At 30.2% G+C, this 24,339-nt stretch overlaps 1 protein-coding gene across 1 annotated transcript; it reads left to right on the top strand.

Annotated features, from left to right (window-relative positions):
• Nucleotides 1-12,789: 12,789 nt before the first annotated feature.
• On the top strand, nt 12,790-24,133 carry LOC108331428 (putative phospholipid-transporting ATPase 9). The gene is made up of 11 exons (XM_052877023.1): nt 12,790-13,805; nt 14,898-16,261; nt 19,987-20,097; nt 20,187-20,463; nt 20,550-20,638; nt 20,708-20,816; nt 21,843-22,055; nt 22,172-22,297; nt 22,399-22,497; nt 22,605-22,796; nt 23,353-24,133. The coding sequence occupies exons 1-11, from the start codon at nt 13,404-13,406 to the stop codon at nt 23,875-23,877; spliced, it is 3,507 nt and encodes a 1,168-aa protein (XP_052732983.1). The 5' UTR covers nt 12,790-13,403; the 3' UTR covers nt 23,878-24,133.
• The last annotated feature ends 206 nt before the right edge of the window (nt 24,134-24,339 follow it).

The raw sequence follows: 24,339 nt of genomic DNA, 5'->3' as shown, positions 1-24,339 counted from the left end.
CTAAAATTCACATTTACTACAACTTTTAGGTTACTTCACATTCAAATAAAGTCATGAGTTTATTACATCTATTACTCAATTCTTGTGGATTATTATGTTATAATTTAATGGTGCCATTTGTTTATAAGAATCCTTAAGAAATAAAAATACAGGTTTAGTTAATAACTTGATTTCTATATTTAGATTTTTATTTGTTTTGTTTTTATAATTTTTTTAATCAATTGAATATTTATTTCTTTTAAGTAAACTTATTATGGTATTTACCATTAAATTGGTGTTAATATTGTTTTGAAAATATCACATGTTAAAAGCTAGTTCATTTTCTATCTTAGAATCCATTTGATTTTGATACGTGACATCTTCCAAGATAGAAGATGACTTGGATTTTGACATGTGACACCTTTTAAATGATGTTAATGTCAATATAATGAAATGAACCATATTGACTCAGTTAAAAAAAATAAGAAGTCAAAAATAGTTGTTGCACTAATCATAAATGTATATCCAAATATATTTTTTCTATTTTCATCGTCATTAGCATAATCATGTACAATTTATAAGATTATTTTTCTTCTATTTTTTTTATAAAACAATCCAAATCACAAGTGTCTTTTAAATAATGCATAATTCGGTTTTATTTATTGTAGATGAAGTTCTTTTGGATTTTTTATAAACTGAATCACTTACTCACACTATACATGATGTGTGGTATTGTTGTAGTTGCATTTTGAGGAGTCAACCATATGCTTATATGTTGTCTTATTTACTCCTTTTCCATTGCCATCCTTTTCAATTTTCTTCAAATGATCATGAGGTTAAAATTATAATAATTAATAAAATGAATAAATGAGACTGTAGTTCAGTTATAGAAAGCAACCGATTGATAAGCGAGAGGATTCAAGTTCGATTTTTCACAAAAGTAACTATTCATCTGTAAAATTTTCGCTAATTCGCTAGGCAAGTGAAATTGTTGTTAGACAAAAGATTTTTTTTTTTTAAATCCAGTAAGTTCATGTGATGCAATTTCACTAATGAGAGTAGAGATTCATTAAGCAAGAGAAGTTACAAAGAGCTTGTCGAGCAAATGCGATGATTTTAAAAAAACAAAAAAAAAACATGATTATTGGAGATTAGGGTAAAGTTGGATTTGATCCATGAAATTTAAAGTAGCTATTGACCATATTTTTGCTTGTAAATATCCTAGGCTAGAGATACAAGAGAAAATAAAACTCTATAAATAGAATTAGGGTCAAGTCAAATTCTACCACTAAAGAATGTGTTGGAGGAGTAAGGAAAACAGGAGAAAACACATATAAATGAAAATGAAAAGGAGAAAAAGTAAGGAAGAAGGATATATATTGATAAACTTGGAAGCAGTTAATTAAGGTAAAACATAATAATTTAATAATTGAAAAAACATTAAAAAGTTAAAAAGTGTTCATAAACTATTTTAATGTCTATTATTTTTTATTGTTATGATCAGTGTTTTCGTATCTATCATAGCAAACATTAATTTATTGATAAGATCAAACAGATTAAGTTTATAGGATAAAGTAACTTCTAACCTAATATGATATAAACTTTAATGAGCCTAATAAAAGAAAGTAGAAAATGATGCATGGATGGGACCATATGTGGTTGTTATATGCTTTATGGATCAAATGTGTTCATATATATTATCCAATTTGTTTCTGTGTTAATATTGAACCATGTTCATTTCATACTGTCCACAAATTTTCTCTAAGTTTGGCTTGTGGATACGATTGAACATTTTCTTGAAAAAGGGGGGAAATTAATTACTGTATTTATCATGACCAGCAACCTGATAATAGCATTGCTGATTAGCAAAGCAAATAAAATTTGTTTCTTCCAACTACTACTAAACATATACTAGAGATAAGACCAAATTAAAGTATATAAGTGGGTGCAGACCTCACCTTACAAGCCGGTTTTGTGAGGATGAGTTAGGCCTCAAGTCCACTTCTAACATGGTATCAGAGCTATGGTTAGAGCCTATCCTAACATTATTGGTTGTTTGTTGGGCATATTGTTCCACCCATTATCAGGCCGCTATTGGACCACCAATTAATGTCTAATCTCACACTCGAGATGTATATACCTCGGCGTGAGGGGGGTGTGTTGGAAGTCCCACATCGACTAGAGATAAGGCCAAATTAAAGTATATAAGTGGGTGCAGACCTCACCTTACAAGCCGGTTTTATGAGGATGAGTTAGACCTCAAGTCCACTTCTAACACATACTGGTTGAAAAGGAGGCATTGTTTTCCGAAACAAATATATGTTTTCTTCTTTTTAAAACTTTTTTTTTTTATATTTCCTCTCATTAACACGATTAGTTTCTAATCAGTTTTATGTGCTGAGTTACTATATCCATAGCATATGATGCCAATTAATCACATTTTTGTTTAAATTATTTAGATTTTGGTCTTTGATTTTGTTCTTGTTTTTCAAGAACGTAGAAAAATTTTTGGCAAGCAAACCTAGATTTTTACTATTTGAATTTTAAGTCAAGTTTATTTTAGTCAACTTATAAGGTAATTATTTTTTTTTTGTTTTTGTTACCTTCTTCTTTCTTTAGTCTTCTAATCCGAAAAGAGTTATCATGTATATCGTTATCAAATCTATTAATTAAGAGAGACCAACCACTTTTGATCGTCAAAATTAGTTCAAAATTTTTATATTTAATTCTTGTTCAAATATATTATTTAAGGCAACCACATGTGAATTTTTTATGATCTTCATGGATGCTTTCATCTTGTTATATTATAAACATATGATATTCTGGATCAATGTGTTCTTCTTTGCTTTTTTTCTCTACTTATGTACCTTTCTGGGTAACTTCTAAGACTTCTCACGCTTCCTTTATATTCTTGTTCATAGAAACTCATATAAGGTGACAACAACTATTATTTACATCATATTGATGTTTTCTTGTTTTTTTTAATAGTTCAAAGAGAAACATCTTTCTATTAGTGCATATTGTTGATTACATAGATAGAAATATGTGGTTCACGTATAACAACATCCTATTATGTCTTTATTAATAAACTACAAATAAATTTCCAAAAGCATTAATTTTCAACTACAAGAAAGATGAGATATGTTTATTTATAATAATAATACCTTTAGCAAAAGTTTGGTTTTGTGAAAACATTCTAAAAATATTTTTCAAGATCTTTGTTTTAAAAATATTTAAAAAATCAGCCCTGAAAACAAATGTTAGAAAAAACATGAAGTTAAGCTAAGAAAGGTGATATTGGTTTTAAAATCTTTTTGAAAAGATTGATTCTTTCTTTATGTGTTTTTGAAAAACTATTCTAATCAAAACAATTGAATATGAATCAAGATTTATAAAAATTTGCAACAACAAAATAAACAAGGAAAAGAAAGAGAGAGATCCCACAAAAAATTATGTTAGTTCGTATACCAAGAGACCTTATTACATCTAGTCCTATCTATTCAATCTTAAAATAATTAGAATCTACTATTTTTATACGTTTAATGTAAGTATTCAACAAAAGTAAAACATATACAAAATAAGAAAAAACTTTACAAGATCAACTCTTGAATACAATCAACAGAATATATTCTAGAATTGAATCACACAAAGAGAAAACTAACCAATACAACTCTTGACCACTCAAGAGAAAACAATTGAAAATAATCTAACAACTAAAAAAAAAAATAGAAATATGTTACTAGCTAGGTACACAACATAAAAGTGATTCAATAACACATCACAATCTTTTAAAATATTTTTTGAACAATCTTAAAGCACTCTTTTAGCAAATAAAAATAACTCAAAAAGATATCAAATGAAGGTTGTAATATTGCTTTTAAAAGTATATAAGATAAAAGAGTGAACCAAATGTTTTATTTATATAGTTATGAAAATGGTTTCAAACACATTTAATTGATTATCTTAAGTTAGTAATTGATTATGTAGTTAAATTTGAAAATCAATTAAAACACTCTTTGATTTAATTGGTTATTTCATGCGTTAATCAATTTATTTTTTCATTTATTTCATAAAAAAACAAAATAATGTTATTGATTATAAAAAAGGTTAATTGATTATATTATGAGATAATTTTTATACTTTTTTATAATTGGTTAACAAAGTATATAATAGATTATCTTGTTCTTAAGTATATCAAGAATAATTTAATAAAAGCTAAATATATTTTTAGTCCCTAAATTTTGACGTAAAATTAAAATTTGTTCATGTTTAAAATTTTGATTTGATCTTTCAATTTTGAAAATGAATGAATAAAGTCCTTTTAACTCAATTATATTAATTTTTTTACATGTTAATATGAGTTATTTATACAATTTGACATATTATAGCTTTAATGTCTAATAAAAAATGTGTTTAATATGTCAAATTGTAATTGAGTTAAAAAACTATATTAATTCAAATTTAAAGTTTGAAAACTAAAATATATTAAAGTTTTATATTGGAACAAATTCCGTTTTTACTTCAAAGTTCAGGGATAAAATCATAGTTAATCTATTTAATAAATTAGATTGAGTAAAACAAACTTAAAACTTTTTTTCTGGTTTAAACTTTTGAAAACAACTTTTATTGATTAATTTTAAGTGTTTCGGTGGAAAATGATTTATGACTATCTTTCAAAACTCTCGATATATACGAGTAATCTATGAAGAAGGAGGAACTTTTGCATCAAAATCTTTTAACTTATGAATAATCCTAAAAACGCTTAAGCTAATTTGTTAGAACAATAATTTAAGAGAGTAAACAAAAGTTTGTATTTGTTTGAGGATGCAATATCTCTTTTATTTAATAAAAAAAATTGATTTTTTTATTACATTTTCTTGTAAACCAAGTGTTTTATTCATAAATGAGTGTTGTTTCAAATAATACTCGGACTCGTAATAAGAATAACTATGTTTTCAAACAATATTTGATTGTTTAGTTAGAAGTAGTTGTAATCAAAATAATACTTTATTTATTGTTTAGCAATAGTATGGATAATAATGCATGGTTGATTTTATTGATTAAAACCTGAAAGAGTCTTAGTTAATAAATAAACCAGTATAAAGTTATAAAATGTAAATATAAAACACATCATTAAATCATTACCTAACTTTAAAGAAAGAATTACTTTTAAACAAGATTTGAGAAAACATTTTATTTTTTACATTGAGTTTGTGAACTGAAAACTTCATCTAATCATTCTATATAAGAAGTTGTTTTAGTGAAATATTACAAAACAAAATTTAATACACAATTCAATTATTCTTTATATTTAGCTTATTTTTTAAACACTTAAATTATTGGAAACTAGAACTTCCTAGTCTAACAAATAATCTCTCAATCTTTATGTATTGTTTAAGCTTTATCAATTATCAAATAATTGTCCTTCATTTCTTTTAATGAAATAGTTAAAGTTTTATTCCAATATTAATAAATATTCATACTAATATAATTTATTTCCATGTGTTGTTTTGTGAAACTCTTAATCAGAGCTATTAATGGATAGCAGACTTACACATAAATAAAAGATCATCTTTAGTTAATATAGATCAAAGTGCCAAATTTTAAAATGATGAGTCAAATCTTGATAAATTATTGAGTATCTGTGGTGTAAATTCAAAAAGTGTAAGGAAGCTTTTGTCTTTGTACTTGAACTTCGGCTATTCCATGCATATACATGTAATGAAGTAATTTAATTGAATTGCACAAAACGGCAAATTGTACGGTGCCCAAAGCCACTTGTTCTTCGTCCTCAGAATATTTCATAGCCGAATTGTATCACTAAGTCTTCTTCAAGTTAGTCTTAATTTTTTCCACTAAATAAAACTCAACAATGATGTGTGCCATTATAGTATTGTTGATTAGGCCGCAGGGATCTTTATTGTTTGTCTATTGCGTTGAATCGACCTATTTTGAGATCTTAGATGAGTTTCAATTTCGGCCAACATTTGCAATATTCTCTACATTGTTTAATTTTGTTACCACTTTCATGCTCCCAAGTCAAACTAGTTCACCATTAAATACTCATGCAGTTCTAGAAACTTAAATTGCATCCCTTGTGTCAATTTCAATGGGAGAATCTACTATGACCCAGATGAATCGAAGACAAGAATACGATGTCAGACAAATTTGGTTTTGGATTTTCAGGGATTCAAGAACTGAGAAACTCACTCCATTGGAGATTATGCTTCGGTCATTTTTAACCAAACTCGTTGAATAGTCAAAGTGGTGTTTGGATTTTATGGAACGTGACGTGGAAGTGGATTGAAAGGTCAAACCCAAGTTTGATTGAGAGACATACCATCCAATCTAATATATAATTTGCAAGAAAAAAACAGATTAAAAGAATGTACGGACAATGAAATTTTTCACAAGGGTTTAATAGGAATCCCCTTTAAATAAATGCGAGAAATACAAGATTTCCAAGATAAATGCCAATTCATCATATATCTCAATTTTAATATAGTACAAAAATATTACAAATTTAGTGTAAAATTTTTAATTTTATTAGTTTATGTGAATTCTAATAATGATTGAGGTAATTAAACAATTGTTTGATCTTTAATAAGTATTGCATATGTTTATTATAAAAAAATAAAATCAAAATACGCAATTATTAAAGATAAAAAAAATGTGCTCAATTATATTAATTTTAACAAACTTGAAAGAAAACTAATAAAATTAAAGTTAAGTATTAAAAATCAAATACAATAATACTTATCTTATTGAATCAATTATTTATCCATTGAAAATATATAAGTATTTGCGTTAAATATGTTAAATATTACTATTAGTATAAATATATTTAAACAAATCTATTAATCCACTACTTCTAATATAATCCAGTTATACTTTTGACTAATTTAGTTAAATTAAGTTGATTTTTATTTGACATTTTTAATTATATTTATACTTTTAATTTGATTAAGAACATGTGCAAGAGTTTCAAATTCACTCAATTATATAACAAAACATTGTTTGTTGAATATAGTTAATTCTATTAATGTTGTTTTATAAATATTATGAGAAAATATTACAAGAAAATATTTTATGACACGTGCTTTCTTAAACTCACATTCATTTCAATTGGTTGAAAAACATATTTATGATTTCTATTTTAACATCCGAGTAATTTAAGAATCATTGTTTGTTAATAAATACTTCTATAGTCTTTAAGAATTAAGAAATGTGAAAAATATTAATATAAATTTACTTTTATTGTTTAAAGTTAACATAGTAACAATATTTTATTTTCAATTACTCAATTGGATTATCCCACTCTCTGATGCCATCCCCTCCGTTTCCTCTTTTCCTCTCTCTCTCTCTCCCTCTTATATGTTTTTATTATTATTATTTTTTTTTTAATTTTCTTCCTCCATACATCATCTCTTTTGCAGAGAATCTAGTAGCACTTCAAAATAGTTGAGTGATGAGGTACATTTATGCATGATAGAATTTTCAAACAAATTAAGTTCCTATCAATTTTAAAAACCATTTGTTCTCTTTTTTCTTATGATTTAATTGCTTACTTTTAATAGAACAAATAATTTAAATATGAACATGACTTGGTCATTAAATTTTTATTTTTATGTCGGGATTGTGATTAATTGAAAAATTATTTAAATATTGTTGGATTTGAAAAATGATTGTTTAAAATATTCTAAATTGAATATTATTATTAATGAATTAATTTAGTAACTAGATTATGCATATTAATAATATGGTTTACTTAAATAGAGTTTTGAATATAGTTTAGATAAGTTGAGTAAATTTATAACTTTTTTTAATGATAAATCATGAATTTGGCGTGAGTATAAATATACATATGTTGAGCTAAGTAACAATGGTTGATTTGAATGAATAAAAAATTATGTTTAGATAAATTATGGTTTGAATTAATATTTTGAATTGTTTAGAAATTGTATTATTAAAGTAATTTTGAAAATAACTTTGACACTGATTGATCTTACTTGAGACTGATATTTTTATATTTGCAAGATTTTTTTATATTTGTGTTCAAGTTGGAGATTTTCGCTCAAGTAAAATTAGAACACAGGTTTAAACCTTATTCACGATCCTATTTTTGCTCAACTGGAAATAAAAATAATGTTACTTTTAATCATATTTTCACTTAAGTGAACATAGCACTGCAACTCAATCTTTATATCTACCTAATTTTTAAGCGAACATATTTTCACTCTAACTAAAACGATTATTTGTTTCTTTTTTCTCTTCTATTTTATTTGGTGGATTATATTTGCATGTATATTATAAATGAAAAATAAATATTATTTTGTATATTTAACTTATTCATGTTTTTTGTTTAAGTGAATTATGTTGTACGAAAATTAATATTGAAAAAAATAAAATTTATATAAATTTATTGTCTCATATATGAGATGACACCAAAATTGTTTTTTGATTCACATTAAGTATCGATATCCAAGTGTGAGTCCAAGTCTCACATCGGATAGAATTGAGAAAGTAGAGCAGTATATAAAGATGAAAGACTCATTAACTCATTGCCTTAAAGTTTTGGGTAAACAATGATGTCAATCCCTTATTTAGTTGGCTCAGATATTATTGGTGTTTGTGTAACCCACATGAAACCTCATAACTTACCATAATCAATAATTGTTGAATTTATTTGTAAATTCAAACTTTCTACTGAACAAAATGTTACTATATGATAAAATATATTTAATATAAATATTTCGAAAGACTTTAATTGATATTGTTAAATATATTGTCATATAAATCTAAGTGTAGTCTGTGTAATTTTTGTGTGTTGTGATTAATTGAAATTGAATTGTTTATGAATATTATTAATAAAGTCGTTTTTTTATATCATTATTCCTCTGTTGTTTTATTTTATGAGATGAGATAACTATACATAAATGTTTTGTTTTATTTTATGAGATGAGATAGCTATACATAAAGTGTAGGGAAAAACGTATGGAAGCTAATAAAATTTTTCTTTTATTTTAATGATTTGTATAAATATTTTTATTTATACATATATTTTAGTATATTTTTAAAATTGTATTGTATAATAAGTATTATACATACTCTTTAATGGATTTATAATATAGTTAATAATTTACTTATTAGAATGCTAAAACTTATTTCTTAAATTAAGACCATTAATCTACATAGACAAATTTTTTTAATCAAAATAATAAAAGTCTATTTTTTTTTCCACTTTGGAACAAGGGCTGTGCAGGGGTCAAAGTGGCTTCGCACTGTTAGAGAAATAAACAGTTGATATGTACTTGATTACGGGCCTTCGTTATTTTCCACCTGTAAAGCCATAACGAAAGTTGGCTTAGCAGGCTATTGCTTTCTTCACCCTCACAATTACTGAATGCATCTCTACAATAACTGTACCACCGCTTCTCTCGTCGCTTTCGTTATCACCACCACCGCTCCAAAGAAAGAAAAAGAGAGGGAGAATATTGAAGAGGAAGAAGAGAAAATGTGAAAACAACTTGTTCTAGAAAACTTTTTTCAAAATACATTTTATATAGAAGTATTCTGAAAATTTCATTTCAGAAGTTACATTCCGAAAAGTTTATTTAGGAAATCTTGTTCCAAAAAGTTTGTTTAGAAGTGCCTTTCATGCATTCTGGAAATTCTATTCTGAAAATCTATTCCGAAAATTTTGTTTTGGAAATTCTGAAAAGCTTATTTCAGAAAATTTGCAAGTATTTTGAAAACCAATTTTGCAAAAGGTAAAATTTTGAAAATTTGAAGTGGTGTACGAAGAAATTGTGGAAGTGTAGAAAGTAAAAGCCTAACATTTAAAGGAAGTATATTATATTATGGACATTTTCCCCTGTGTTTCTAAATATATTTTTTTCATCTTCAATTTTCAAACATAACCCCAAGGAGATTAATAAACAATAATTATTGCATCTCAGGTGTTTAATGAATTTTAAAATTCGTTACAAGATTTTTTAAAGACTTCAACAAATCTTAAAATTTGTTCAGGTTTGACAAAATATATTATCACTTATTAAGTTACATAAGCATTATTGTCCTCAAATGATATGCACACAGTATTATGTAACATTGTACTTCACAAAAATATATTTGTGATTATGTTGTATAGAATTTTGGTTTTCATTTTCGTTTGTCAAGAAAATTCATAAACAACTTATGTCACATCAATAATCTCTTGATATATGGGCTAAAGTTGTTAAGCTTCAAACAACTCCCATGTGCATGCTTTTGTCAACTCTAAAAAACATTATATGCCATGTATAAATTAGTAGTTTACACAATTTCAAGTACAAGCTATATAATCGAGGGTTGATATATATAATTAAGGGTTGATAAGTTATACCAACTATCATAATCTTGCTTCAAAAGAATAATAGCATTTAATACATGCATGAAGATCATTTAATGATTCTTCTATACAAAAAAGATGTTCTTATGAGTTAAAGTTGATCAACGATTAGAAAGAGATTTGTAATGGCTCTTTTCTTCTATGCATGTATAACATTATCTTTCAAGAAGAAGAGGAATAAGTTCAAATTGTGAAAAGTGTTGAAACGCAACTAAAATTTTTTTATGCCCTAAAATTTATGTAAGAATATTATTGTGTTCATTAGCAAACTAGAAGAGATAACTTAAACCTTGTACATATTTAATGATGCTACCTCTCTCTAATGAGAGAACCTTGTGATCTTTTAGATTACCCTTAGACAAATCTTATCTTAACCATGAGTGATTGTTTATTATACAATACTCAGGTTTCTAGCTTGAAGTAACTAAGTGTCTAAGGAATACTTGACAAGTTAGACAAGAATGACTATGAAATGAAAGAATAATCATGTTATAACTTGTAGCTTTAGTCTATGGAGTGAAAATGAATTTATTGATTGAGAATTGAATGTAGTTTGTGCTATTAGACGAACCAGTATAAAAATCCATGAGTATTTTCCTTCTTACGTGTATTGTTAAAATTGCTTGATATTATATTTGTATTAACATTTGAAAGAGAACTTTTTGAACTTAGTTATTGAGAACAATTTTGACAAATCATCTGTCAAGTGCAAAACTATCATCTAATTGCCTATCATTATATAATATTTGAAAAAGTGCAAAAAAAAACATATTAAAATATAATTCAACTTTCTTTTCTTGTGTTTTACTTATGTTTGACACTTTTTTTTTACAAGCATTGAATCAAAGCAATGAGGTTGTTGGACTGCTGATCTTATAATTCCCCCTTGTTGATGATGCTTAAAATAATAAAGTTTTAAACATGGAATTTTTGTCATGAGAAGGAAACAAATCATGTTTTTACAAATATTTTTTACACCAACAAACTTTTGAATAAAGTATCATAACATATAAATTTGATGGATTATCAAACTTTTCAACTTCCATTATCTCAGATCTAATCAATATGATATAATATTTGATTAGTTGAATACACAATGTGTTTGAAAAGATGATAAGAAACTCCAATCTTAGAATCAATCTTTATTACATAGTTTGTTACATTTTCAAAGTGAAAACAACTAAATAATAAAACATATCAACTTCAAATCGCTCGCTCCTTGAAGTTGTGCCTCTTCCTTTAAGCTCCCCTTTAACTTGTATTCTCCTTTTTTTTTTCTTAGTTTCCTTTCTCCATATGTTATGTTGTCCCCCTTCTAAGCATAATAACAATAAAGAGATTGATTAATTTTCATTTTCGTTCATGAAATCAAATATTATAAGTTTTTTCTAAGGGTTTGTGATATAAAGCAACCTAAGTCAATTCTCTCAAAGGATACAAATTCATTGTATATTCAATTTGTAGTATTGTTCCTAGAAATTAAAATTGGGGGCTTAGATATTTTGAAAGGTAAAACACAATCAAAATCAAGAAAGGAAAAAAAATTAATCCACAAATTCAAGAACCAAAAAATTCCTTGTATGATAGTTTTCTAATGATTCAAATCTAAGTTTGAATAATTAATTGATTTAATTAATCAACTAAAATCGATTATACGAATTAAATTAAAAGTTTAATCATTCGCGAGGTCTTTATTTGTACTGGGAATCTCAAATAGACCCTTTAATTTTTTTCGTCTCAATTAGATCCTTACATTTGTAAAATTTTTATAATTAGACCTCTGTCGTTAAATAGATTTTTTTTATCTATCTATGTATAAATAAATAAAGATAGATAAGAAATCTATAAAAATTTACTATTAGTGAACTTATAGAGTTTTAAGACATAGCTATAAGATTATAATATGATGCTATATATTTCAAATAATAATGTTTCAATACTTTTTAGAGATCAATGCTCATAATTTATTATTTATTATTGTATTGACAATGTTGAAATATGTACTTCCAATAGAATCATAGGGATGAAATATCGCCGTCGCATACATTTTTTGGCCATATCTAGGTATCTATTATTCTATAACATTAAATGAGTTCAGATTTATCCAAATGTATAAAATTAGTTCCGAGAAATACGTATATACATAAAGTTGTCGCGAGGAATAATTTAAACGGAAAATATTGAATATGTTTTACATTTTTTTAATATGAAAAATTTATTTTAATTTCTGTGAAACCTTAATTTATTTAATTTTAATACTTACATTTAATTATTAAAACATATTAAGTTGTTGATTAGAAATTAAAATAGAGCAACGACAAGCTAAAATCAAATTAATTTAAGTTATTAAAATTAATAACAAAATTATTTCATTATTAAAAAAGCATTTAAAAACAAAAGCGGCCCGAGTGTATCAAAATCCGAAGGAAATGGGTCAGTCCCCTCTCTCTCTCTCTCTCTCTCTCTCTGGTGTTTGCTTCTATGCCGACACAAGAACGATATTACCTCAATTTTCTCTTGGCACGGTGCTGTTCGATAACGTTAGAAAGTAGCAGCATTTGATATGAAATGCACCTTCCTAACATGCCAAATTCCAAGCCTCCTTCTTTTCGTGACCCAGTTACGTAAACCATCCCACACTTGTCGAAGTACACTGCACATTGCTTGTCCCCAACAGAACATAGGTTTTATCCTTTAAACTTCCTCTTTTGTTTCTCTTCCATTCTTCACTTTCCGTTCCTTCGTGGCCAAGATTGCGTAATTTTGTGGCAAAAGGCCAAAAGGGGTTCCGAGTTTTTGTGTGGTTGTGATGTTTTTGTTTGTTGACTAGTGACACTCAGTTCCTTTTCAAGCATAGTGGTTAGGGAAGTTGCTTTTTAAGACTAGGTAAGGTTACCGATTTGTCTGCTAGTGTTGGACTTTGCTTCAGGGATTGGGAAGAGTAATTAGTCCACCTTATTGACCCTTGTTGCCTTTATTATTGCTATCATTTTGGAATTTGGATCAATCACTTATACCATTTAGATAGAAGAAGATGAGGGGTGGGAGAAAGAGGAGTATGATAAAGCTTAAGTTTAGCAAGATCTACTCATTTGCTTGTGGTAGAACAACCTTGAGGAGAGAACATTCGCGGATTGGGGGACATGGTCATTCCAGGGTTGTTTTCTGCAATGAACCTGATAGGTTTGAGGTAGGGGTTTTGAATTATGCTGATAATTCTGTTAGGTCCACAAAATACACGGTTGCTACTTTCTTGCCAAAGTCACTTTTTGAGCAGTTTAGGAGGGTGGCTAATTTCTATTTCTTGGTGGCTGGGATCTTGGCCTTCACAAAGCTTACTCCTTATACTGCTGTCAGTGCTATCCTTCCACTCTCTATCATCATTGGGGCAACTATGGTGAAAGAGGGTATTGAAGACTGGCGCAGGAAAAAGCAGGTAATTTTTTTTATAAAGTAAATTTCTTTAACTATGCAGCATTAGTATGTAGAGTCAAATTGAATTATACTGGTCTTCTCTTCTTAACGTTGGTCTGTGGTCTCCTCTTGTGTTTGAATGTATTTACATTTATTTTGCAACGTACTGTCTATGAAATCAGGTGTTTTTAATAGAGAGCTATACCGCCACTATAGCTGCATAGTGGTGCAAAGAGGCCCTTGCTTGCTACAGGGGCTGCCTTAGCAAAGTGGTCTTAGCAGGTTAAATAGCATGGCTATAGCTGTGCTAAAGCTCTCTGAAGAGATACATTAATGCTTTTTTAAGCATTTCAATTGTAGAAATGAAATTGATAGCTGTAATAGTAATGAAAATGATAAAGAAGACTTGAATTTGAAAGACCACGATTGATAATTGATGACTCCTTTCTAGGAAACTTGTATTTTTTTTTTATTTTTTTTATATTTACTTGAATGTTTTGTTTGAAACACCTATTATATTTTGTTGTTAATTATGAATGCCTTTGTTTTTTCAGTACGTTCTTTATGAATTTTTAGAATTTATATGTATATAGCATACACTATACAAATGTTTAGAAAATTCAAAATAGTAGCTATGGTGCTATAGTATTTCTGGTGCCAGCCACTAGGCGTAGCTGTTCGTCCAGGATTTAAAACTACTCATGAAATCTCTGAGACATATAATGTTTAATAGCGTAAATGATGTCAATAGTTTTTACTGAGCTATACAAGTGTTTTATAAAATTTAAGGAAGATTCTATTTCACAGTAGCTTTATTAAATAAGAGGACAGAAATTGAATATCAATTTTCATGACCTACAACAGACAGCTCTATTCTAGTTATGTATTTAAACCAATGGAATAAGTTGTTGGAAAAGAATCTCTTAGACTCCTAGATATGTCAATTTCTAGCTGAACATGAAGAGTATTTAATAGTTTCTATAATGACAGTATAGTCAGATATATAAAATTCCAAAACAGTGTCTATTCATTCTTAATTCTACTACAATATTCCCTATATATGGCAAGCTATCAATTCAGGGTATATATTTTAGCTAACGGCATGCTTCTACAGGATATTGAGGTGAACAAGAGAAGAGTTATATTGCATAAAGGTGATGGCATTTTTGAATATACTGAATGGAAGAATCTGAGAGTAGGGAATATAGTGAAGATAATGAAGGATGAATTCTTCCCTGCTGACCTCCTACTGCTTTCCTCCAGTTATGAGGATGCAGTATGCTATGTTGAGACCATGAACTTGGATGGTGAAACAAATTTGAAATTAAAACAAGGGTTGGATGTAACTTCTTCCTTACAGGAGGACTTCAAAATATGTGATTTTAGAGCTGTCATCAAATGTGAGGACCCAAATGCAAATCTGTATTCTTTTGTTGGGAGCATGGAGTTTGAAGAGCAAAAGTACCCTCTTTCTGCTCAGCAACTTCTTCTAAGAGACTCCAAACTTCGCAATACAGACTATGTGTTTGGAGCCGTCATCTTTACCGGTCATGACACAAAGGTTATTCAAAACTCCACTGATCCTCCTTCAAAAAGAAGCAAAATTGAGAAGAAGATGGATAAGATTATCTACTTCTTGTTTTGTGTTTTATTTCTAATTGCATTTGTTGGATCTATTATCTTTGGCATCATAACCAAAGGAGACCTGAAAAATGGGTTGATGAAAAGATGGTATCTAAGACCAGATAGTTCCACAATTTTCTTTGATCCAGAGAGAGCAGCTGCAGCTGCTATATTTCATTCTTTAACAGCCTTAATGTTATATAACTTCTTTATTCCTATCTCTCTGTATTTCTCAATAGAAATTGTCAAAGTCCTTCAGAGCATCTTCATCAATCAAGATATCCACATGTACTATGAAGAAGCAGACAAACCAGCTCGTGCCCGTACTTCAAACTTGAATGAGGAACTAGGCCAAGTTGACACAATACTTTCTGATAAAACTGGGACTCTGACCTGCAACTCAATGGAGTTCATCAAATGTTCTGTTGCTGGGGTAGCTTATGGTCATGGTGTAACAGAGGTTGAGCAAGTCACCGGAAGAAGTAACGGTTCACCTATTCTTCATGAGCATATTAATGGTCTAAAATCAAAATCTAATGAAATCGGGGACTCTCGAGATAGAAAAGAGCCTATTAAAGGTTTTAACTTTACAGATGAAAGGATAATGAATGGGAACTGGGTTAATGAACCTTTTGCTGATGTTATACAAAAGTTTTTTCGCTTATTGGCAATTTGTCATACTGCCATACCAGAAGTGGATGAAGAAACAGGAAATGTCTCATATGAGGCTGAATCTCCAGATGAAGCAGCATTTGTGATTGCTGCAAGTGAAGTTGGTTTTAAATTCTACAAAAGGACCCAGAATTGCTTGTCAACGTATGAGTTGGATCCTGTTTCTGGTAATGAAGTTGAAAGGTCAGCTGTTTTCAATTGCTTTGTCTGTTTATGATCTTGATATTTTGACTGCTGCATTTTTCCTATCCTAATCTACTTAAAATATTTTAGGATTAATTTTCATTGGGAAAGGCACATGCAGGTACCTAGTAACTTGTCATATGATGCTAATGGTTAATTTTCAATACAAAATTTTGGAAGTAGCAATTCTATATTCTGTTTCTCGGTAATCATTTGGCTATCCAGGAATGTGGAGTCTGATATTGATACTTTTCAGTTCATGGATTGGCCAACCTATCATGAGAAATATTAGTAATATTACAATGACACAGTCTTTCTAATTGGTGAAATTCACGTGAATCTCAAAATGTGGGTGGTTCTCTCATCTGACGCCGTCTGTTGAGACCAAATTCATAGTGGGAGATGATACTGGTTTTCATTATACAACTGGGATGCACATGAATTTCATCCAGTATGAAAAAAGATGTTGGAAGGAAAGTGTTATTGTGTGTTGCTATTTACTATTCACCTACTATTCTAAAGTTGTGTATAGCATAGGTGATTTATAACCTTGGCTTACAATTATGTATGTGGATCCTAAAGTCTTACCTTCCTCATATGGTACTGTGGTCAAAGCAATTTTTTTCCTTTCTGCATGTTTATTTATATTGATTATGGTATTTGAAATTAAGGATCATGTTGTGAATTCAATGTGTACGTGGGTATTAGTGAAGAAGCTATAAATCATGGAAACTCTTCCTACTTGTGTTGTTAGACTGTCGACACTTTTTTGTCATTGACATTAAAAATATAAATATCCTACTGGTGTTAGATACTTCTCTCTCACTAATTGTCCTATACAAGAATTGTTGGCTTAAACACTTGGCCTAAGTTTGTTGTACGCTTTGACACTTCAACTTAAAACTGAACTTCAAGAACACTAGTATTGTAAAAGAAATAATCTTTTTCTAATATTTAGGTAGTTTGCTTGAAATATCGTATATTGAAAAAATAATGCTTCTCAATGTCTCTGTTAGATATATTATCTTTATTTTATATTTATCTTTTATCTTTAATTAGTTTGTTATTATTTCTTATTTATATTTTGGGCTTATCCCATATTTCTTCTATTATAAATAGATGACCCGTGTATATTCAATACACAAGGGAGTTTAATCCCATATATAATTTTCACTATATTCAACTTGGTATTAGAGTAGGTTGTCTGAGTCTCTTCCTACTCTGTTGCCGCTGGTGGCCAGTGGCCACTGCCACCAGCGGCCTTAAAAATCTCGTCTTTTCTGAAATATCTCAATGAGTAATCCTGTCTTTCTGATATACCTAAAAATCTCGTCTTTTCCAGCCACTGCAAGTCCCACCAGTCAGAGATGGCAATCCATGCAGTTTGCCACTGCAGGCCCCATCCTTACTTGATGGTAGTTCAGTCCCTGTAGTTTTGTCGCTTCCAGCCACTCAAGCCCCATCAGTCAGTGATGGCAATTTAGTCCCTACAATTTGTTGCTCTCTACCATTGTTGGCCATCATCCACTTTTATGGAAATCTCCTTTGTCAAAGTCATCCTACTTGAAGTTTCATGGTACTAGTTGAAGTTTCGCAGTTGTCCACCACTGTCCAATCCATAAGCTGCTGTTAGTTGTTCGTCGACCTGTGATTGCACATTTGTTTGCCGCACACTCTTGGAGACAGATCATATATTTGAAATTGAGTTTATTCCAAGCTTGGTTCATACAATTTGTACACTCTAGCTTGAGGGGGTGTTAGATTATTATCTTTATTTTATATTTATCTTTTATCTTTAGTTAGTTTGTTATTATTTCTTATTTGTATTTTGGGCTTAGCCCATATTTTTTCTATTATAAACAGAGGACCCTATGTGTATATTCAACACACAAGGGAGATTAATCCCATATATAATTTTTCACTATATTCAAGGTTTTTTTTTTTTAATAGTGATTAATCTCTTTTGTGTGTTGAATATACACATAGGGTCCTCTATTTATAATAGAAGAAATATGGGCTAAGCCCAAAATATAAATAAGAAATAATAACAAACCAATTAAAGATAAAAGATAAATATAAAATAAGGATAATATATCTAACAGTCTCGTCATTATTTTGAGAGCGGCTAATTGTATCATATAAAAGTTGTAAAATTTAGCAAGGTTTCCCAGGCTTTGAATATTTCACTTTGTACACTTTTACTATTACAACTACAGTAATTACCAAGTGTGTGACTTAATTAGCTGAAAATGAGTGGATATTTTTGTTGACCAAAAATAATGTAACGCTTATAGTCTGGTCCTAATAGCAAATTTTAAGATGGTGTTAGAATTATTGTAGATCTATGGTTAGGCCATCTGCATTGCAACACTCTAGGATGGTAGCCTTGGGCAGGAGGGGATTGTTGGAAAATTGTCTTAATTGCAGTCACTCCCAGCCTGCTTTAATTGTGGTCAATTGGGGTGTTGTCTTAATTTTAGCCTCCAGGGAGATTAGTTTACATTGGCTAGAGATATGACTTAAATAAAATAGAGTATATACGTGGTGGACACCTTGACCCCTTGAGCAAGTTTTTGAGGTTAAATAAGGCTCAAGCCCAAGCTCTAAGATGATATTAGAATTTATCCAAGATCCATTGTTGGTCACCTGCATTGCTACACTTCAGTTCGATAGTCACAAGCATGAGGGAGAGTGTTGGAAAGTTAGCTTAATTGTGGTTGTTGAAAGAGACAAAAATAGATGGAAGAAATGCTGAACATCGTGTGTATGGACTACACAATATAGTCCATTTCATGTAATTGATTGCAATAAATACAAATAATTGTAGTAGATTTTATTCCCATAGAAATTATTTTTTTGGTTCTAATAAATCTGATTCTGATAAGATATTCTTAATACTAATATAGATTCTAATTAAATAAGGAAGCAAATCAAAACATACAAGAATAATAACCGTGTCAGATCTTCTTAGATACTCTAAAATATTATAAGATCTAATACCTTCAAATGTTTCTTATATTTCTAACACTTGTCCATAAGTTGAAGTTTACGAAGCTTTTATCTTGTTACAAGAAAATAATTAACTTCCCCGCAAATTAAAAATAAAAAACATAAAATTGAGAAAAAGTTGGGACCAGTCCTCTGAAAATAGTCAGGGGCAAATGCATTCGGGAGAAGCTAGAGTCAGTACATCTTGGAAAACACCAAAACCAGTGCATTTGGAAAGCTGGGTCCTGTGTGTCTGGGAAAAGCTAAGGCCCATGCATTAGAAAAGTGGCAAAGGTCTCAAAGGAAAAGGAAAATGTGAGCAACAACTATAAATTATAGGGACTTAAATTTCTGACAGATTCAGATGAGATTGGTTATAGAATTTTAGGATAACTGTTAGTTGAACGAAGGATGAACCAAATTCCAAATTCCAGCAATAATATGGGATTCATAAAACCACAATTAGTAAAATTTAACTTACCTTTTACTTATCCCCAATTAGATGATATACTTTTAATTATCTTAGTTCTTAATATGTTTTAATTTCTACCACAATTACTAATAAATTTGTCTTTATAAGCTACAGAAGTGAGGATGTGAGAACTAACAATTTCTTTACTACTTAAAATAGATTATTCCTAATTCAATTATTATTTATAATTATTTGTGTTTTTGAGTTTACTTTCTTCATGTGAAGTAATTAATTTTGACTGGGTCAGATTAATTTCAATTAACAGGACATACAAGCTTCTCAATGTTTTAGAGTTTAGTAGTTCAAGGAAGCGAATGTCAGTGATAGTGAAAGATGAAGAAGGGAGAATTTTACTACTCTCTAAAGGTGCTGACAGGTCTGTGATTAAATTATTTATAGCCTTCAATACTTTGGAGTTCTTATCTGAGCATTCAACCTATTAACATGCCTTATATTTTCATGCAGTGTCATGTTTGAAAGGCTTGCCAACAGTGGGAGGACGTTTGAAGAGAAAACAATGGAACATGTGCATCAATATGCTGATGCAGGTCTAAGGACTCTAATTCTTTCTTATCGTGAACTTGATGAAGAAGAATTCAAGGAGTTTGATGGTAAATTGTCTGAAGTAAAAAATTCAGTCTCAGAAGACCGGGAAACACTGATTGAAGAATTATTGGATACGATTGAGAGGAATCTAATCCTTCTTGGTGCCACTGCTGTAGAGGACAAGCTCCAAAATGGGGTAGTTTAGAAAAAAATGTTAACATATGAAGATATATCCATTGGAATGCGACTCCGATAATAAGCCTAACAATATTGTTTTGCTAGGTTCCTGATTGTATCGACAAGCTAGCCCAAGCTAAGATTAAGATTTGGGTTTTGACTGGAGATAAAATGGAGACTGCCATCAATATTGGGTACAATATTGTGATTATGCTTTTTTTTTTTATGTTGGATTTTGTGTTTGACATAATTTTCAAATGCAGTTTCTCTTGTCGCTTGCTTAGACAAGGAATGAAACAAATTATAATTCATTTGGATATTCCAGAAATTCAAGCGTTAGAAAAGGTTGGAGACAAGATGGCTGTTGTGAAGGTAAAATAAATGTATAGATGTAGTTTGCATATAGAAGGCTCCACGTAATTACATTGGACATATAACAAGATGGTTCTCTTAAAATATCCTAATTCCTCAAAAGATCTTTCATCGAGTTTATTTTGGGTGAATGTGCTTTACAATACTGACAATTAAATTTATAATTCATGGATTAGTACATTCAAGTTTTGGGAATAAAGTGGCTTTACAATAACTGCTTTTATATGGAGTTTTACATTTTTCCTTCCAGAAGATAGAAAAAGACAATGCTTGCTTGTCTGTTGCTTAGTTTTTTTAACCCTTAATCGATATTATAGGTTTTTTTTTCTGTTTCTTTCCTTTTCTTCTTTCTTTCCCTCCCAAACTTTTCTTTATCTCTTTGGAAGGGGTTGGTTGCTTGATGTCAAAGTTTCTGTCGGGTACCAGTTAGAAATTAGAGAAAGAATGAACACGTCTTTTTTCTAGGAATTTGAGTACATGAGATCTCTACCAAAGCCAACCTCCACTAAGCTAATACTTGCAGTATTCTCTCATCGTCTCTGTATAGCCAGACCATACTTAATTTGAAGCTGCTCTAGTGCTCCGCTTTAGAAATTTTCCCATGCTGCCTTAGAATTGCTATCCTCCCACAGCTGTTAGGCACATGCTTCCGTGTTTCCATGTTCAGTTGCAAGTTGCTCTATGTAATTTGCATTTTGTTGAAGTGTTGCTCGGTATGAATCAGCTTCCCATGCATGTTATTTCTTTCAAATACTGGAATACCCATACACATGTTTCTCCATGAATTCTTTCCTTAAACTCACAAGTCACATGAACAACCTAGGATTTTGGAGCTACTGGTTTAGATATTAGGAAACAGGATTTCTAGAGCATGCGATGTGTTCCTCAAAATCAATATTTCATACTTTAGCTCCTATGACTAGTAAAAAAAATATCAACACATTAGGCTTTAGCTTAAAGCATCTTAGAGAACCGGTGTATTTGAAATTTCGGTGCTGATATTTATAGGCTTACTCATGTTTTTAGGTATCAAGGGAAAGTGTGCATCATCAGCTATCTGAAGGTGCTCAACTGCTTTTTGCATCCAGAGGGACTTGCCAGCAGACATTTGCTCTGATCATTGATGGAAAATCACTAACATATGCTCTAGAGGATAATATGAAAAACATGTTTCTAGAGCTTGCAAGTCATTGTGCATCTGTTATCTGCTGCCGTTCATCGCCAAAGCAGAAGGCTCTGGTATTTTTAAGCCTGTTCTGCATCCCTCTGTTTGGCATGTTATATATCTTTTGTTAATACTGATGATTATCTAGCTAGCTCTTAAAAGTATTTTATTATTATTGGTTCCTCTCAAGGTTACTAGACTGGTCAAATCTGGAACTGGTAAAACAACATTAGCTATTGGTGATGGAGCTAATGATGTCGGAATGCTTCAAGAAGCAGACGTAGGGATTGGAATCAGTGGCGTCGAAGGAATGCAGGTATCCAAAAAATTGACATACTATTCAATATTTAAGATTGATTTTTCACGTTCATATCATGTCTTAGCAAAAGTTTTTGATTTGTATCCTTTTCCCCCTAGGCCGTCATGTCTAGTGATATTGCAATTGCGCAGTTCAAGTATTTGGAAAGATTACTTCTTGTACATGGACATTGGTGTTACCGGAGGATGTCATCAATGGTATTGCCACTCAAACTGGATCTCAGCATTCTATAGATTTAGGCCGTGAAGGATGTTCTGATCTGAAAGCTTTAATGGTTATATTAACTTTTTTATTCTTCTGGCAGATATGCTATTTTTTCTTTAAGAACATCACATTTGGATTCACCCTATTCTTGTATGAGGTGTATGCATCATTCTCTGGACAGCCTGCATACAATGACTGGTTTTTGTCTCTCTATAGTGTCTTCTTTTCGTCACTTCCTGTAATTGCCCTTGGGGTCCTTGACCAGGATGTATCTGCCAGGTACTGCCTGAAGGTAAGTTGTGATTAACATCTAAGAATATTTGTTTCAAATTCTCAAGCCCTTTGGCCATTTCCAAAATGGAGAACATTTCTCCTTCCTCTTTTCTTGCCTCAAACACTAATTGTCACTTATACGGTGACTAAAATATGATCCACACAGGTATTAATATGCTGTCATGTTTCTATTAATATCTGAGAAACAAAAAATTTCATTGTTGTCGTGTTAAAATGCTGTTTTTTGATTTAAATAAAAAACAATAAAACTCACCAAATAAAAGGAAAGAAAAGATAGCAAAACTCTTGCGTAAATTTGTACAACTGCTATGCATTGATTTCTGCCAGATCAACTTAGCTTTCACCTTCATGTCGCAATTTTGTCCTGACATTAACAGCACCTAGGAATCCCATTTCAAAGTTAGTAATACTGTTTAAGCACATTAGTCTCTTGTATGTTGCGTAATAGATAAATTCCCCTTGGTCATTATATCTGAAGTAAATTAAACGAGCATAAACTTGTTTTATCTGCTGAGTGATTGATCATTCATGGTTATTTCTGTTTAATTTTGCAGTTTCCGATCTTATACCAAGAAGGGGTGCAAAATGTCCTCTTTAGCTGGCGTATAGTACTTAGTTGGATGCTTAATGGATTTATTAATGCCACAATGATATTCTTCTTCTGCACAAAAGCAATTGAGCCTCAGGCCTTTGATGAGGAGGGAAGAACGGCCGGAAGGGATATGCTGGGCGTGACAATGTATACTTGCGTGGTTTGGGTGGTGAACTTGCAGATGGCACTTGCTATACGTTATTTCACCTTGATACAACATATTTTTATCTGGGGTTCCATTGCTTTCTGGTATCTTTTCCTCCTGGCATATGGAGCAATGCCTCCAAAATTTTCTACAAATGTTTATCAAGTCTTCATTGAAACTCTCGCCACATCTCCTTCCTTTTGGGCTGTGACATTCTTTGTGGCGATCTCAACACTTATACCATACTTCACATTCTCAGTAATTCAGATGTGGTTCTTCCCCATGTATCACCAAATGGTACAGTGGATAAGGTATGAGAGGAAGACAAATGCCACTGAATAAAAATACTGTGATATAATGAGCAAATATCATTATGGCCGACCACAACGAGTTCAACAGCACATTTTGCAGCTGATGCTAACCACAGATAGGCAGAATTACTAACCATAGATAATATATGTATAGTGACATTCCAAAGGGTGTGTTAAGAGTTATAACTATTTGACTGAAAAGTTATTATAGTATATATGGCAATGATGGATGTTGGAACAATTGAGAATGACACGAAGTGAGTGTAATTTAGTGAGATTTTGGTTGAGATATGTGATCTATTATATACCATCTATTGTGTTTGGATTAATTTATTTTAAGAAAATGTTATCTCTTAGTATGATGTTTTTAAGTAGAGAACGATTACTTTCTGTTGTGCTTGTTGATGAATTTTGTAGTAGATGAGAGTGGAATATACTAAAAAAATGTTTCTCGTGAAAGATTGTTAGAAGAGACTTCAGTAATGGAAGATCC

Source organism: Vigna angularis, chromosome 4, assembly GCF_016808095.1.
Source record: "Vigna angularis cultivar LongXiaoDou No.4 chromosome 4, ASM1680809v1, whole genome shotgun sequence".
NCBI classification, from domain to species: domain Eukaryota; kingdom Viridiplantae; phylum Streptophyta; class Magnoliopsida; order Fabales; family Fabaceae; genus Vigna; species Vigna angularis.
The sequence above is the reverse complement of the archived record's forward strand: the minus strand, read 5'-3'. Positions and strand labels throughout refer to the sequence as shown.